Source organism: Numida meleagris, chromosome 1, assembly GCF_002078875.1.
Source record: "Numida meleagris isolate 19003 breed g44 Domestic line chromosome 1, NumMel1.0, whole genome shotgun sequence".
Classification (NCBI taxonomy): Eukaryota; Metazoa; Chordata; class Aves; order Galliformes; family Numididae; genus Numida; species Numida meleagris.
The window spans coordinates 24,865,419-24,882,594 of NC_034409.1; the positions used below are offsets into that span (position 1 = coordinate 24,865,419).

Below are 17,176 nucleotides of genomic sequence, written 5' to 3' on the forward strand. Positions count from 1 at the left end.
AAGAATTCACCTTTAAAGACCTGTTTTCAGAATCCTTGACAAATTCTAGAATTTTTGTATAAACGTAGCCAGACCTTTTGTAAAGTATGTAATCCGACAGACTAGCCTTGAATTCTGTGAGTTGAATTCTTGGCTCGTCTTTACGTAGATCAGACTGTGAACTGGAGGTTCCCTCTATTTCTTTGATGTAATGATGTGGGAGTAGGGATGAGCAGGAAAGAGTTCGATTTTGAATTTTAGTTTTTTGCCATTGTTATGACGTGTGTTTTCCCTGAATGGAGATCAGTGCTAGGATTAGAAGCAGATAATCCTATATATCCACTTTATATCCACTTTAAATGTGGTCCTTATATTTTTCTTTTCTTATTTCACTGTTGTCCAGGATAAATTGATATGTCTTTATAAGGTTTCAGTTTGTAGTAGAAATAGGGTGATTGCTTTTTCCTTAGACTCCTCACTGAAATTACTGCTCTGGGAGATGAAAGATTTTGTCCACTTGAACGAGGATGCCATAATGAAATTTTACCATAGCAGTCTCCTTGGAACCGCGCAAGTACTTCAGGCTGCAGGATTTTTCTGAGCAGTCTGTACCTGGTCCAGGTTACCAAAGAGGCCTTGTTAAATTAGCTCCTTCAGGCCTGCTCCCTGCTACTTGTGCTATCCATGTAAAACTTAAGTGTCAGCTTTTTTTTCTCTCTATTCTGGCTTGGATAATCTTTTGTTATACCCTGGAACAGTGCCAGAACATTCGTGGTATCAAGGAGACATGTATTCTAGCAGCAGCAATCAAAATGTAACTGCAAATGTTAGTGTTCCTTCAGAGCTGATGCCACAAGGCTGTCCTGTGTGGAGATTTGTCTTGTAACTGTAACTGAGTTAGCATTTTCAGTGTTTTGACAGAGCTCAGAAATACCTGTATTCTCAGAGGGTACATGTATAGGGAGTTTTGTCAATCAATTTTTTTTTTTAAGAGTTGATTTAGACATAAATATTACAAGGCATGTCAGCATCTGTGTGGATTGTGTTCACTGGGTATCATCATCCCAGTGTGGGCTTTATTTGATGCCTTAAAGCCTCCCTTTACAGGAATTTCATTCTTAAGAGATTTTTGTGGTTTTCTCCTTATGACTGTGAACTGCTCTCTCTTGTCTGCACTGAACTGCAAATCTGACGGAGCGTATGTTCACATTCATCACCTGTTTTGATGTTGTAATCATTTTTATTTGGTGTTGTCGAGGGTGCATTGGAGGAGGGGAGAGGATTATGGACTTAAGGCTCAGCTATTTGCTTACTTAAAATACTTTGGCTTCACTGATGAGACAAAATGTTTTTCATGCAAACTAATAACTTCTTTTCAGTGTTCAGATGTGTATTAGGGAGTCCCAAACGAAGGACAAACTGGAATAATACCTGGATTGGCTATTCTTGCGCAGGAAGACAACTTCTGTAGGAGCAGGATTCTTTTTTTTGCCTCTTGTCTTGGCAACAGCAGAAAACAGCACCTGGAAAATAAGTCATATTTTGTTTGTGGACGTAAATTAATTAGTCTTCAACTCAGAATTTTAAAAATAACATCGCACACCTGGCTTATTACCATTTCATAAGTTATCATCAATTCTTGATTACAGTTTTAGAGCTCTGCTAACAGTTTCTCCCCTTGCTGCTAGTAGAAAAAAATCTAATCTGTTTCCTCATAACAGAGCTGAAAGTTTTTAGTGTGATGGCAGATCTTCCACTAACAGCCAGCTCTTTTAAATAGCCTGGATCTTATTACTGCAGAGATTAATGATGACTTCTGATGGATGCCTCTGAACCATGCTGCTTTTTATCCAAGGAACTGGAGAAAAAATCCTGTCACTAACATGAGACACTTTCCTCCATCAAACTATATCAGGAAGATATTTTCTCTGTAAATATCTTTATCTGTATTCTACAACAGAGCCTAAACAATGACTCTTTCAAGCTGAAATCCTTGCATTCCTTCAAGTTATAAACTGTTCAATACTGAGACATGTCTGTTCAATATACTGGGACAAGTCTATACAACATTTGGAGATTTTTGTCTGCTTGTTCTTCTTGTGACACTTAGATGTTTTTTACTGGAGGAGAGGCATCTTTTTTTGAGGGTTTGTCTCACAAGGCAGTGGCATGAATACTTGATGCATTTTGAACTGAGAAAATTCCTGTCTCACATGTCCGTTAGCTTATAATAAGAGAAATTGGCATCCTCTTCTGGATTTGAGAATGTGTAATAAAAATTTGACACATCAAAAAATGAGCCAGGAGTTTAACTTCATCATTAGAGAGTTATCTGGTCTGCATACTTCTGTATCGCAGTGCCAAGACTCTCCTTCCTCTGACCACCTTCCCACACACACAAAAAAACATTTTATATTTGGCAGAAAATGAAGTGAATAAAAAATAGTGACCATTTGGGCAACATGACAAAGATGTAAGAGTTCATGTATAGCCTCACTGGTATGTTATCTGAGGAGCATGCCATCTTTCACTTGAGGCAATCTGTTACTCGCTTTCTTTTATTTCTGTCTAAAGGATGACAGAGAAATCATGTTAATGCTGGTGCATGAGTTTTCAGGGATTATTTTGTTTTGTTTTGCTCTTAAGTAAAAACAAAGTAAGTCTACATGCCTAAAATCAAAATCTAGACTATGTGTAGTCTGTTTTACAGATATAAGTAAATCCTCATACTACAATTCTTCATTCTTAGATATATGGCCACTTAAAAATAGTAGTTCCACTATATAGACTGCAGAGTATAACTGAACTGACACCAGTGTAAAAGTTTCCTCATCCATAAGAAATAAGAAGGGCCTCGTACACTGTTCTTGTTCCACACGTTTCATTGCTGCAAGAATGGTCAGATTATGGGTAAATTTTCCCGTTCAGCATAAGTGGTCTGGAAGGGAAAATTGTCTGCTTTGGAAAGGAGTTTGGACTGCTCCATTTCTTCTCAAGTTCTGCACCTAGTACTTCTCTATTCAAAAAGTACTGTGGTGATGGGAGACTTCCTGACAATTTCTTTGACAGTTCTTTCTTCATAAGGCATATCTTCAAGGTGTTGTGTGAGTGCTCAGTCTACTGATCTGTTCACAGAACGATGTAGTTATCTTTTATTTACAGGGACCAAAATTAGAAGGTGCATCTGATACACTGATCAGAAAGCTGTATCCTGATTTGCTTGTTCAAGGAATGAGAAGATTGAGTCAAAATCAGTTCCAATCATAATAGTTCCTGCTTTAAGCCAAATAGTTTTAATATTCAAGAATAACTACCTCTCTGTCCTTGGAAGAGTTCATTTGATTTTCTAATTGTAATTAAGTTTGCTGCTCATAAATCAGCTTACTACTGTGATGACCGCTGTTAGATGTCACTTCATTTTGTAAACATAAAGAAACCATCAGTTCATACTAGATAGTGTACCACAAAACTCTTTAAAGAAATAAGGTTTTAGAAAGATGATATCTTACAACTGGTTTCCCTAAATGGGGAAAAATAAAATACATGCCCAAAAGCATGTAAAAGCCCTTCTTGTAATCTGGTGTCTTTCTTTCTAATTCACAGTTTGATGCAGACTTAGATGAGGAAAAAAATAATGCTAACTATTAACACTGTATCACTGTTGTGACGATGAGTTGTTTCTCACTATAAGATGGTTTAGACGATTCTGAAATAGTGAAGCATAAGATCCTAACAACATAGAGGTACTTATAAAAACTGCTGCTAATGTTTTTTAATACTCAAATTTTTGAGTATCCTGTGCAAGATCAGTTTGGCTCCTGCTTGGTTCTTGACTTATTTTTATTATTATGTTGGTTTTTTTTATTTTAATTTCCTTTGGAAATAACAAACATAGTTGATAACTTAAAAGTAACTACTTTTTACTCTTAATAATTATAAAATCATAAAATGAACAGTACTGAGCTGTTTTATGTTCAATATGTATTAAAACTAAATCATATCTCTGAAAATACTTTTTGAATTTAGATAGGTATTACAAATCCTGTAGATCAGCAGAAACTCCTAGATGCCATCAATGAGCTACAAGTGGAAGAAACAAGATTTAGAGACCTTCCTGAATTAGTGAATCTGGAAGTCAGGTAATAACTGTGTTTCTAAGGAAAGTAAACTGGAATGCAAACTATTTAAGCTAACTGCAGTATTTTCTATAGCACGAAGCTAAGATTCTCTGGCACCTCATCCCATGCATAAACACTCATGGGATGCCTGTTAGTGGATCACAAGGGATGATAGTAGGTGCATTTTGTACAAAGTTAGAAGCACAGCTTCCTGCTGTAGGAATCTTTTTACTGGTTATATTGCCAACTTATGTCATTATTTTGGTCATCTCTGAGTGATAAATTCTTTATCTGTACCTCAGACCTGCGCTGCTGTGCACATTTCAGTAGGTATGTTTATATCACACATGACTTCTCTGGCTCCGATATTAACTCGTTCTGTGATTTTTCTGATTAGTTTCAGTGAGCAGGTTTTTTATTTCTTTGTGGAAATGAAGTCTTGCTCTCTTTGCTTACCCATGCTTCAAGAGTAATATTGACCCTTTTAAACTCTAAACAGTATGGCCCGTGTAATTCTCCACTGTGTCTGTAGACAAGACAGACTGTTAGTACTGCAATCAAATATGTGAGTAAAATGCAATAAAAAAGAGTGTGAGAGGCAGAGTTGGATACTATTTCTTCATGTGGGTTAATTTTCAACTGATTAATTAACTACTTGTCTGTGTCCATCTAAATCATGTAGATTTCTGGGTTTTTTTCCTTGTTTTTCTAGAAGCGGTATTATTAAATTTTATCTTTCTCCTAGACACTGGTAGAGCAGTTCCCATATCTACCATGAAAAGAAGAATGAAGACTGTAGTAAAAGTAAAGGTGTCTTAAGATTTCGTAAACCTCTTATCCTTTTGTTTTTTTGTGTGATTGTTTTTTCTAGAAGAGAGCCCTGGACTTGAATTTAGATTCTGTGTTCCTGTCTTCCTGCCTGTTACCTCCTAGGGCTGTAGAACTGTTTCTGAAGAATAAGACCAGTTGGATACTTCAGAAATGGACCTCAGCAGAGAGCTGTGGTTTGCCTTTCAGAAGCCTTAGTTAGTCGTACTATTTTTGTTTAGCTTGGAGAAGACTGCTTTGTTTTAGAGATACTGTGCCATCCCCATGCTGTAGCTGCATCCTGAGTTAGGTTCTCTATTCTTGTTTTCTCTCTTCCCACTCCCATCACCACTTGCATAGCACTGTCATCTTTGTGTAGGACTTGTGACAAACTCCTCCTCGTACCCAATCTATTCATTATATGATTTTCTTCTGTCTAGAAAAGTGAGTTTAATTCCTTTTTAAAGTGTGTGTATAGGGAAGTGTTTGAAGCATGCATCTGTCTCTTGACTAGTGACTTGACAGCTTTCTTAGCTATTTCTTCCTTCTCCAAAACTCTGGAGAGACCTGTCTGCCTTATGTGGGGGCTGTAAGGCTAAACTTGACATCATGTTGTTAGTTGAACTGAATAATGTGCTAGGGTTCAAGTGCGTTCTGTATATGTCGCCATCCATCCTCCGGAGGCAGCTGAATCACAGTGACACTGTGTTAGCCCTCATGTCATGATGTGGTCCTGCCATAAGTCTGTCTGTTACATTCTCCACTCCTGTTTAATCATTCTTACATATACTACTTCTATATATTGCTTCTGATGCTGGCACTGTGCCTGTTTCTGTAACCATTAGTATGTTCATACGAAAGAGTCTTTGCAGCCTTTTTGAGTTAGATTTTTGCGCCGTGATTCCAAGTTTGAATTGGGGGATGAGAGGACATGCAAAGCTCTTGAAATGGGAAGCTCTTGAAAAATTGAGGTGAGCTCGGAGAGCCAAGTGTTCATAACCTAATACAGGACCTTGGTACTGCCATCTTGTCTCTGGGATTTCTCTGTCAAAGCAAGTACTTGTTTACTTCCAAAAGAGAATTCAGGTGTAAACTAGTGTGTTTGTTACAAGACTGGAGAGCTAAAGTTCTAGCGTGCAAGAGGGTACAAAGTGGCGTAATATCCATAAACCATATGTTGTGGCAGCACTTGAGCCTTTCTTGTTAAAATAGAGGCTTTGCTGCTGAGCTGAAGGAGTAGACTGGTTATCTGGGTGCCTGTGTTCAAGCTCGGAGTTTTGGAAAATGATTTTGATTCTTCATCAAGGAATCATTAGTTTCAGTTTAAGAAGACCAGTTCAAGCTTCACGCACTGTTTTATGTTAGAAATGTATGCTTTTTTAGATTGGCCAATAGCAAGTGGTATTTAGCATACACATTCAAGAAATACAGCTAAAAAAGATTAAATGGGAAATAAGGGGAATAATAGTACAGAGGAGTAGAGGGCGGAAGCAAACACATAATGTCAGGTACAATCTTATACACCAGTAACATGATCATCATATGGAATTCTTAGTACCGTATGGTTTTAAAACCTATATAGAACTCAAAACCAGAAATTGTTTGATTGAAGACTTAAGTACAAAAAATATGACAGCACTTCAGTTAAGAAGAGTACTGCATAGCTTTCTAAAAAATGGCTTGACACGTATTTCAGGAATCTGACCTTGAGACTAAAATCATACTCTGTTTACCTGCTCTTATATAAAGATTTTACTTGCCATTTGTTCAAAGTCATTCTGTGAGAAGGAAGATCAGTCATTAAGTCATAAAAAAACTAACATAGCAGAAAATGTTGAACTGATTGATTATAAACTCACAGACTGTCTAGCACTGTTTAGTCACTGGTATTTCGACAGCCATTAATTCTTTTAAAAAGTGATTATTTTTTTGAAAATGTTATTTCCATTTGGAAGTATTTGGAAATGAAAATAACATGTCACTGCAGCAGATAGTTCTTAAAAATATTTTCATGGAGTTTCTATTTGTATAATAAAGAAGTATGAGACGTAATGATAGAAAAATATTTACAGTGCTTTACTGTAGGAATTCTGGAACTATTCTTAACAAAAATAATTTCTTTTGTGATAAAACACAGAAGGTGCCATAACTGATTCTAGCTTGCTAATAGGTTATCTTTCTAATTAGAAGGAAGTTTTAATGAGCGTCTCAATTGAAGTAACATGGGAGACACTTTTCTTACCTCTAGATGTGATTAGTTTGCTTCGAGTTTATTTTAAATATAACTGTTGTTAATTTGTTCTGAAATAATAAGTTAATTTATAAAAAACAGTAGGCTTCCTCATTTCCATTTCTTCATGTCAAACTCTGAACAATCTTGGTTTTCAATCTTCAGCAACCTTCTGATGCTTTTCTGTATTTCTGTTTTTAGTGGTAAGGTCTTGACTCTTGGGCAGTGTTGCAAATCACAGACATTCTGATCTTATGCCAAAATTGAATGATGCGTTAAAAACTCATTTCTGAAATCCTGATTCATTTATGTAAAATAGGAAGAGATTTATATTTACAGCATGTATTTTCAAAATCATTAAATACTTTATATTATTATGTTAATTTTCTGTGATTTTTTTTTTCAAAAAATGGATTACTGTGTACATGAAGCATGACATTTTTTCATTCTTCTCTGCCTGAACTCCTTGCTGTGCTGTTGATTATACTGACTGACAAGGTGCTGAATTCACGGGAGCTGGATTTAATGTTCGCATCTTCCACCAAGAAAAGCTAGAAGATTTGAACGTGATGCTGAGGTTCAGACACAGCGTAGGCTGTCTGTGGGGCTGACAGAACAATGTTTGGCTCTGCTGTGGAAGCTGAGATCTAGAGCAAAGGGACAGCTGCTTTAAGTGGAGATATTTTCAACAAATATAAAATGAACATTTTAGGAAATAAATTATTCTAAAACAGGTATAAAACAGTGCAGTCCTAGCTGTGGGTAATACCCTGTGGGAACTTCGTTCCAGTTCTGTTGACACACTTTTCCTTCTCCCTTCCTGATGGAGAATTGTTCTGAAGAGTTGAGTCTCCAGTTTTGCTTCTTTCCACTTACGTGGATGCTACAGTATATCAGTCCCCAGGTTTATAGTTGCTTTAGGAAGCAAATGTTTTGCCAGTAGGCAGATTAATATTGCTCTCGTGGGGTATGTGTTGTCATAGGAAAAAGTTGAAATTTGAATGAAAACACTCTGTGAGCCAAATCTTTTTGTGTGTCTTTTTAGACACCTGCACTGTGCAGGTTTGTGGCTTAATTTAGGAGCTTGGCAAATTGCATGTAGACCTTTTTGCCATCAGAAGAGGCATGTAAGTAAGGGGGTGCAAGTGTGTTGTATTTGGGTTTAGTAGCAGATTACTGTAGGGAGAAGAGGGATGTTGCAGTTTGAATCCATTTACACAGATTCCCCAGTAAATGTAATGAAGTTCTGAGATAGGGCAATACCAGCTTAAATTGTCTTTTATATTGGTCCTGATGTTATTCACCTGGATGGCTTATAGCTAGCTCTGAAAACTTAGCATTGAAATTAGTCTATTAAATTCCTATATCCTTTTCTCCAATCTTGGGGGACTGATCAAACTGATTTTCAGTTATCTTCCTGCTTATATTTGAGCATTAAGTGTACATTTCCTTCAAAGTAGATAACATCAGATATTTTAGACTTTAAGGAATGTATTTTCACATCCCGAGCCCAAGAGAGTATTATCAGATTCTTCACTCTTCAACTGTGCTAGAGATGAAATGTTTCTAGGCTAGCCATTTCAGTCCTAGCTCCAAAGTACAAACCAGGATGCTTTTTTTCCCCACCTTCTCAAAAATATAAGTTCCGGTCAAAAATACTGATGTCAGTGTAAAGTTGACTCACTCGTTTGTTCCTGGTGTTATAGGACTGTGATCTCTGTGCTCACGTGCGCAGGAATACAGCATGTTATGGTTATTATGCGTAATGTCATACAAAACTGCACTTGTAGCAGGTAATGAAATGTTCTCATTGATAAAGACAGGATTGAAAAGTGAGAAATAGAAGTGGAGGTTGACAGAATGTTTCCAAGACGTCTTAGGCTGGTAGTTTTTCAGCTTTGTGTGTAGCTAAATATTCCAGGTAATGTAACGATTTATTGCCCTACCAGAAGGGGAGGGAGGAGCTGGAGGAGGGAGAGGGAGCACTGGTATGGACAATTGAAGTGCGCAACTTGCTAACGTGTTAAATATTAGTGTTTAACTACCCTGTGTTAAACAGACTGGGTTTTTTATTGTAATGAAGTTGCATGTCTGGTTTGCTCACTAGCCAGTGTTGAAAATGCATAGATGATATTTAGCTTGCAGGAAGACATAACATTTTACAAATAATGGCATATGGTTTTATTTTGGTAGTGGAGACGAATGCCTCAAGTTTCTTCAGAAGTTAAATAAAGAGTGTAGTAACCTGACCGTTCCTGTGCAGACCATAAGTAAACATTTCCTCAAAAATTCTCACAAGGTATTCAAGAAAAGGGGAAAAAATGATTTAGCGTTTGGGGGAATAGTATTATCCTACCTTGTAAGATGATAAATGTGTATACTAACCAACTGTCTTGATTATTGTTAGTTCCATAGAGCTGTCCAATGTTCTATCTCTAATGTAAGGATTGTTTTTTTGTTGTTATTTTTTTTTAAATTTATTTCAAAAAGTTCAGTCACCCGATTAAAGAAGATAAACCTGCTTTTCATTGTTTTTGCTGTTAGGGTGATTGAAGTGACAGGTTTCCACAAAGGCTTAAAGAGAGTGGTAGATCAATGTCATGTATAAATCATACAGTGAAAACCTGACATAAATGAAGTTATAAACTTCTTCTGACACTGTCTTTTATGCTACATCAACTTACGAATATTAAGTTACGATGTATGGTAATTCTGGCAAATAACTGACTCTTAACAGATGGTACTGCAGTGGACACCTACTGAAAGACATATTGAAGTTTGCAAGGACTTGATTTGCAATGTTGAAAAGTTGGGAGAAGAAGTTAAGAGACTGAATGAACTCGTGACAAAGGTGGGTATGAGGCTATTACTTAATGTATATAAGTTTCTGTGTGCAGTACTGAATGTGACATTCATCAGTGAAATGTTTGATACCTTGTTCTACCACACGCTCTTCAGCTATAATTTGAACATTGCCTCTACCACTCCCCAGTCCAGCTTTACACCTTTCCGTAACAAAGTGAAATAATCTAAAATATTCCAAAACTGTGTGGAGAGTCTCCAGAGGAAGGTGTAGTCCACCTTTTTCTTTCTATCACAGGAAATAATTGAGTGGGAAATATTCCTGTGCACTTGGACAGCCACTGTGGCATAAATGCCACTCAGAATACCTCTTAATTAAGGAATCTTTTGTTTGGAATTATTGACTCTCATGGAAGATAGTACAGTTTTATGGATCGAATCAGAGGCATCCCAGATAAGTTCACAGAGTGACAAAAGAAGAGGGTGGGAGAGGTCAAGGCTAGATGTTAGCACCACATCAGTCATTCTCAGACCAACACAATGATATGCTCTTGTCAGATGGGGTCATTTTAAGTAATAGGCTAGTAAAATGAATGGCTGCTGGGATAGAGTAAATGGAGCATCAGTGTCAGAAAGGAATCTGTTACTAAATGAAGCCATGTGGAACTCAGACCTTGGGTATAATGCCACTAATGCAATTTCCTGTAGTTTAAGTAAATTTAATGTAATGTAACAGCCTTCTCCTAATAAATCACGTAACACCATATATATATATATATATATATATATACACATGTATATGTATAAAAGAGGTTGCAATGAAGAACTTTTAGCTATTTGTGTTCCTTGGTTTGCATATGCAGAAGTCAACTGTATGTATATATCTGCCTCCTGTGGGTGCAGACCAGTTGTAAGGGGTGGGCCTAAGTTTAGATGCTGTTTGCACTTACTCTCATATGTACTAAAGATTTTGTAGCTGCCAAGACGTAGTATGGTGGCTCTGTACTCACTGTTAAACAGACAGTAAACATTAGCCTTCCAATTATTTCGAAAATCTAATTCCTGTTCTATTAAAACACTGTAGTGTGTTATTTATTTCACTGATGAAGACTTTAATACAAAGTATTTTAACATTTGTGGTGAGCTGCTTCTCAATCACTGTAGAGCTCTGAAACATTTATTATGAAAAGTGTGAATTTAAATGAAACAGTGAAACCTCTTACATGGTAATTGTACCAATTCCCTTTCTCTAAATTTTTGGTAGTGGTAGGGCAGCTCCGATAGTAATATTTTACTATATTGGCCTGTGATGTCAGAGGCAGATGTTGGTGGTATGGCAGTAGAGATTGAACCTTCCCACCAGTATCCCACCACATGTTGTTGCCATGTGACAGATTGCAGCAGAGGGGCAGCCTGACAAAATGGTGTCTGACATGGAAGTGTGTATGAAACAAAGGTGTGTCGTTGAATTCCTCCAGTGGCATCCATGGACATTCACTGCTGCTTGCTGAGCATTTATGTAGGCCGAACAGTGGATGCGAGCACAGTGAGGCAGTGGGTGGTGTGTTTCAGCAGTGGTGACTGTGGCAGTGGGTCACCTCCACTGGTGCAGATTTTTGAGTGCAGCATGCAGGCTCTTGTTCATTGCTGGTGAAAATGCACAGCTACTGGCAGTGACTACATTGAAAAACAGTATTTTGTAGCTGGGAATTTGCTCTATCAAATGTTGTTATTGTGCTCTTTGTACCTGTTGTAGTTTCCATGGAAATGAATAGGAGTCATTACTTTCAAAATGATCTGCATACACTTGCTGAGCTTAGTCATAACAGTATTTCTTCTGCAATACATGTTAAGTGCATGACATGCAATTTTTGAAAGTGATTTTAAAGTGAGACGGCCTGCCAAGCATTATAAACTGAGGGAGGGAAGCGGGACCCAACCCTGCTGCACTTCATGGCAAGGCTCCACTCAACTTCAACAGATATTTGGGCAGGCATTTGTGAGGTACTTTCCCTGTCACTTTAATTTTAAAAAGTCTTTGAAAGCTTGATCTGTTACGTGTTTAACTTTCTGTTTTAATTAACAGTTATTCTTGAAATTAAATAGGAAAAAAAAATCTTTTAATAACAAAAAAGGTTAAAATATTTGATGATAGAAGTTTAAGTGTTTTGGTATCGCATTTTTGTAGCATGTGTTGGCAGTATGTTTTACTCCAGAGAAATTCAGTTTGTAAATGATTCGTTTTCTAGTATGTGTTACTTAAAGAACCACTGAGCATCAGATAAAGGTTTGTGCATATTTATTTCCGTTGAATTAAGGCCCAGACACACAGATAGAAATATTTCAGTCCTAAGAATCCAGGGTTATACTTTATCACATACCTCAGAAACCTTCACACTAATCTTTTCTGTTACTTTTTTTTTTCCCATAAATTTAATATCTGCCTCAGGAAGAAGAGCAGAGGAGTGACCTCAGCCTAGTGGTGTTTCCAGAAAAATCACTCACCTTGGAAAAAAGATTAGTAAAAATGGGAGCAGTAACATTGCTTGGGTTCGGTTTTTTCTTTTTCGTCACTAAGTTAGTGGTAAAGAAGAGCTGACTCTCAGTGCTGTGAATAACTTGGTTACATTATACTTCAGTGTGTGTAGCTGAGCTGAATTCATGTGAAAATTTGTGTAGTTGCATCATATCTGTAGCATTTACATCCAGTGCGTACTTTGAGCTAGCTACAAAATGATTAAAAATAAAATCTATTGACTTTAATGTATCTTAATGTTTAAGTTTCAAAGTTATTTCTGGTATAGGCTATAGGTACAAAATCTCATCAGAGTTGCTTTTTTTCCCCCTAAAGTTATAATTACTATGTCATAATGACTAGTTTTTAACTGTTGTTGTAACAACTGTTACCTGTTCAGCTGTTGTTCTCGTAGGTAAACGTAAGCAAAGAATACTGTTGTTTCTCTTGGATGCTTGTATTTGAAATGGCAATGCAGCTGTGTGTTGGTTTGTTTGGTTTTTTTTTTAACATTAAGTATCTTGTGATTTTTCATTGATAAAGTTCTTTTCTCATGTATAGATTCTTATGAAAAACTTTATGGTGAGGTGTATTTGTCACAGCCACAGGACTGCAGATATCTTATACATTGTCTAAAAAGTCATCTCCCACTGAACTGTGCTGTTCAAATTATGCCTGAGATATGTTTCCTCGGGTGTACTTGTATTAATAGTTTTATCACTAAAAGGATTATAAGGATACTAAAAGGATCTATAGCAATCTTTTGCTCTAAAAATGCAGGCAATGCAGGCAACTTAGAAGGAATATCAGTGTTTCTTCTTGATCTGGACTTTCACTACAGTAGCTTCATGTTAATTTTCCTCTTAAGATTTTTGTCACTTAAAGAGATGTGTGTAATTCTGTAGCAAACTTTAGTATCGTTTTTTTTTCAGCCAGTTACCACACTGACTGTGTTGCAAAAAAAGGGAATTGGTGTAAGTAATCCAAATCACATTTTTGTAGACTTCAGTGAATGCCTGTAAAAGTGCAGAATGTTTGTGATGGGACGTTCTTCTATCAGAACAGAAGCAATCGGAAAAACCATTAGACTCAGTGGGTGTGCCACGCTTTAGCTAAGCATGCTCTGTTCTCTGAGATGTGCGCAGTCATAATCTTGGATCCTCCCTCTGGAGACTAGTAATGAGAAGATAAAACTGAGTGCTGCTCCAGGCAGTTATTGCTGTCACAGTTGTTTTCTGCTTTTGATTTGAGAAAACTACCTTGGGCGTTAGCGTGTTTCCTCGCTATTGTAATTGTTTGACATGTCGGAAGGTTGTTCACACTGTATTTGCAACGTGTACTTTATGCAAGTGTAATTATTTCAGCCACTCATATGATGTGTGTAATACAGCCCTTGGAAAGGATTCTGATGCTTAACTTCAGTATTCCTCAGTTCTCTACTTAAGTGAGAATTTGCAAGCAGCTCCAGAGATGCATTTCCTACCACTGGTAAATGTTGCCATTTGAGACAGTAACTATTTTTTTTTCCCAAACAAATCTGAAAAAATTATCCACTTGTGCACAGACTTTTGAAACTGAGCTTGCAGGTTGTGCAGTTGAACGGGAAAGCTGCTCCAGAAAATAGATTTATCACCATTTAACTGAATTAAAAGTATAATAATGTGTATGATGTCATCAGTGTAAACTTACCTATGCAGGGGCGAGGGAGGGAGAGAATAATGCATAATACTTGCTGATAAATGTTTTCTAGTTTGAGAGTTACAATAAAATATTCTGTGCAGAAATGAGTCACTGGTCTGAATGTTGTACTGAACCCTTAAATACATGAAGTCAGCAGAAAGATGATAGCTTAAATTCCATACGTCTTCATTTTACTACTACACTTCTGTGCGTGCTGGTTTTTTTTTTGTTTGTTTCTGTTAGATCGTGTCATGGATCTAAAAAGAGAAACTGAAATACATCGCTTATTTTCTAGAAGTTTGTACAATAAAAACAAAATGTATTTCTATTTTAAATAATTTCTACTTTGCTTTAGAGTTACTTGAATTGACTGCTTCATGAATGAGGTGGATTGTGCATTTCTACAGTAATCCAAGCTGGGCTCCAAAATGCATTTGAGAGAAGCTGCTCCTATGAAGATGTCCTACGCATTGCTTATTTCCCGTGTGTATCATCAGATTGCAAACACTTAGACGTAGACAGCGTTCAGGCTAAATACAGACTTTGTGTCATCAGCATCCTTGGTGTGTTGTAGTGCTCAGGAGCATCATTCAGAGTGGCGTAAACCACACATGAGAAGCGAGGGTCTTGGACTAACCAGTTGGAGCTGTGTCTCATTGAATTGGTCAGGCACGAATTGTGCTGGTTAAGTAGGATATGTTAAGAGCAAAATAAAGTTTATTTTAACCCACCATATCATTAGGGAAAAAAATAAGTGTATTTAAAGTGTATTTTCTTCTTCAGATTCCAGACTTGGGCTTAAACAATGAATTTCAAAGTCCTTTATTCACTTTCTTGTTGTTCCAGTGCCTTTTTCAAATTCCTTGTTTGAGAGGGTATCACAATATGGTCACGATAGGGCAGGAAACAAAGAGATTACTGCAAAATCTGGCCCCTAAACCATGCTGTCCAAATTGAATCCCCCAGCCAGCACCTGGTGAGGGAGCATTTAGATGAAAATAACCCTGCTGAGAGGCCTTCTTCTTTAAGTTATCACATTAAAGTCATTATCCTGGAATAGTAATAGTACAGTGATTTGCACATCTATGAGGGGATGGGAGGAAAATGCTAAAGAGCTTTGCATACATTAGGCAGGTAAGCCTCCCAGCCCTGGGAGGGTTATTTTCGTTTTACAGTAGTGCAAATGGGGAAGCAGGAGCACTGAGCTGGTTGGAGCTGGGACCAAACCCTGTAGATACAGAGTTGCTTAAAGATGCAGCGAGGTTCCTACTTGGCTGTGCCATGTGTTGGATACCTAACTGCTCTGAATGCCAATGAGTGAATGAATGAATGGCCTTTTCTGCATCTGTAGGCTGTTACATGAAATGTAGGGCCTTGGGTGAGCCTACAGAAGGAACCTAAAGAATTCTACTTCTCATTTGCCCCGTTCATCCTGGAGCAGGTTGTGAACGAGAGATCTTGTGTTCCTTCTCAGGACTTTGGGTTTTTCTCCACTCTTTGACTTGTGGAGCATTGCCGAATTTTTCCTGATTGGTTCTAGTTGCAAAGAGTGGACAGTAGCTTTAGGTATATGCATCCTTAAACTGGGAATGGATTGGCTTTTTTAATCGCATTCTCTGTTCACTTAGACAAATGCTGTGTTCGTTTGGTTGTGTTTTTTCCTTCTCCCTTGTCCAACTGCCTCGTTAGGGACAAAATATAAACTTGAGCTGAGCAGTTTGCTTTCTCCTCTTGCTTTCTTTGAGCCTCTCCCAGTGTTCCCCAAAGCGTCTGCTAATAATTCTACTTGGAAATGATATTCCCTATTCTGGGAAATTTCTACTTATCAGAGCTCTGGATTTTATATACCAGGGCTTATAAGCATTAAGGTATGAGAGTACTGGCATCGGGTGAATAATACGGTGTTTGTCCTTAACAGCTTGAACAACTGCTGAATTATTTTCATTTCTTATCCTGACACAAACAGTGCTGTTAATGTGGCATGGAGGCCAGGTCCTTACAAGAGAGATCTGGGGGCTCCCTCTGAGGGATTTTGAGTTCTGAGATGCATCCCTAGCTGTGATCTATGTGGCAAGATGACCTCCACTTAAGGATTTGGGAGTTGATTTTAAGTATTCCTCCCAGATGGGCCTTCCAAGCCTCCAGAATTTCTGAAGACAGTCTCTGTGAATGTAGTAATACAGGTTTAACTACATTATTTTCACTGTTTTGCTGGAAAACCTCAGCCCCATAAGGTATGCACTGATGGAGCTGGGTTTTTGGTGTTGCCACTTGCATAGCACATGGCATAATCTCTTGTCTGGGTGAGGAATGGTGTGGAGGAAATGGCTGTGAGGATGCTGAGGGCTCAGGGCAGTGAGATGAGGGGAGGCTGAGGAAGCCAGGGCTGCACAGCCCAGGGAGGGGGACTTGGGAGGAGGAGGGGTCTCCATCTGTGCGGGTACCTGATGGAGGCAGTGTCCTGCTGTCAGCATGGGATCTGAGAGCGAAGAAGCTGCTGTTGATTGAGGAGGGTGTTTCAGAAAAGCCCAGTGAGACATCTGCTGGGTGCAGCTCCAGAGGGAGCCATGGGGCCTGCAGCCTCTACTCAGGTCCCAAATCCTGCTGGGATCTGCTGACTTGTCCCTGCTTTTTCCTTCTCCTGTTAACTGAACCAAGATGTGTGCTCCTTCAATACCAGAAATTGAAGTTGGCTGAAAATTGAGGGATTTCTTTATGCGCATTGACAATGCTTTATTGGATAACTTTGCCCGCTCTTCTGTTGCTGTGAGCCCCTGGCACTGCTCCATGGGCACGCGGTTCCCTTGTGGCAGTTCTGCTGCAGGGCTGGCTCTGTGCTGGGCTGGACCTACCCCTATCCCACTGCTGCGGCCCAAAGCCCAGCTGTGGGGTTGGGTTGTTGCTGGTTTTGTTTGGGGGTTGTTTAAGTTAAATTGAGAAGCGAAGGAGGTGGATGTTCTCATATCTCTACAGCCATTGCTTTAGCATTTTCCTTCTGCAGCACCCAGGGCTTTCCCCTGGCCGTGGTCTCATTTTGGTTGCCAG

At 38.3% G+C, this 17,176-nt stretch overlaps 1 protein-coding gene across 7 annotated transcripts in view; it reads left to right on the top strand.

Moving 5' to 3' along the window:
- ASZ1 (ankyrin repeat, SAM and basic leucine zipper domain containing 1) overlaps positions 1 to 14,238 on the top strand; it is a 38,459-nt gene extending 24,221 nt beyond the window's left edge. For 6 of the 7 annotated variants that reach the window (XM_021384857.1, XM_021384859.1, XM_021384855.1 and 3 more), the window contains 4 exons: positions 4,006 to 4,118; positions 9,328 to 9,433; positions 9,872 to 9,985; positions 12,386 to 14,238. In XM_021384857.1, the coding sequence (XP_021240532.1) occupies positions 4,006 to 4,118; positions 9,328 to 9,433; positions 9,872 to 9,985; positions 12,386 to 12,535 (483 nt within the window). In that variant the 3' untranslated portion in view covers positions 12,536 to 14,238. The remainder of the gene's footprint in view (positions 1 to 4,005; positions 4,119 to 9,327; positions 9,434 to 9,871; positions 9,986 to 12,385) is intronic. The other variant, XM_021384862.1, reaches the window with a different exon arrangement.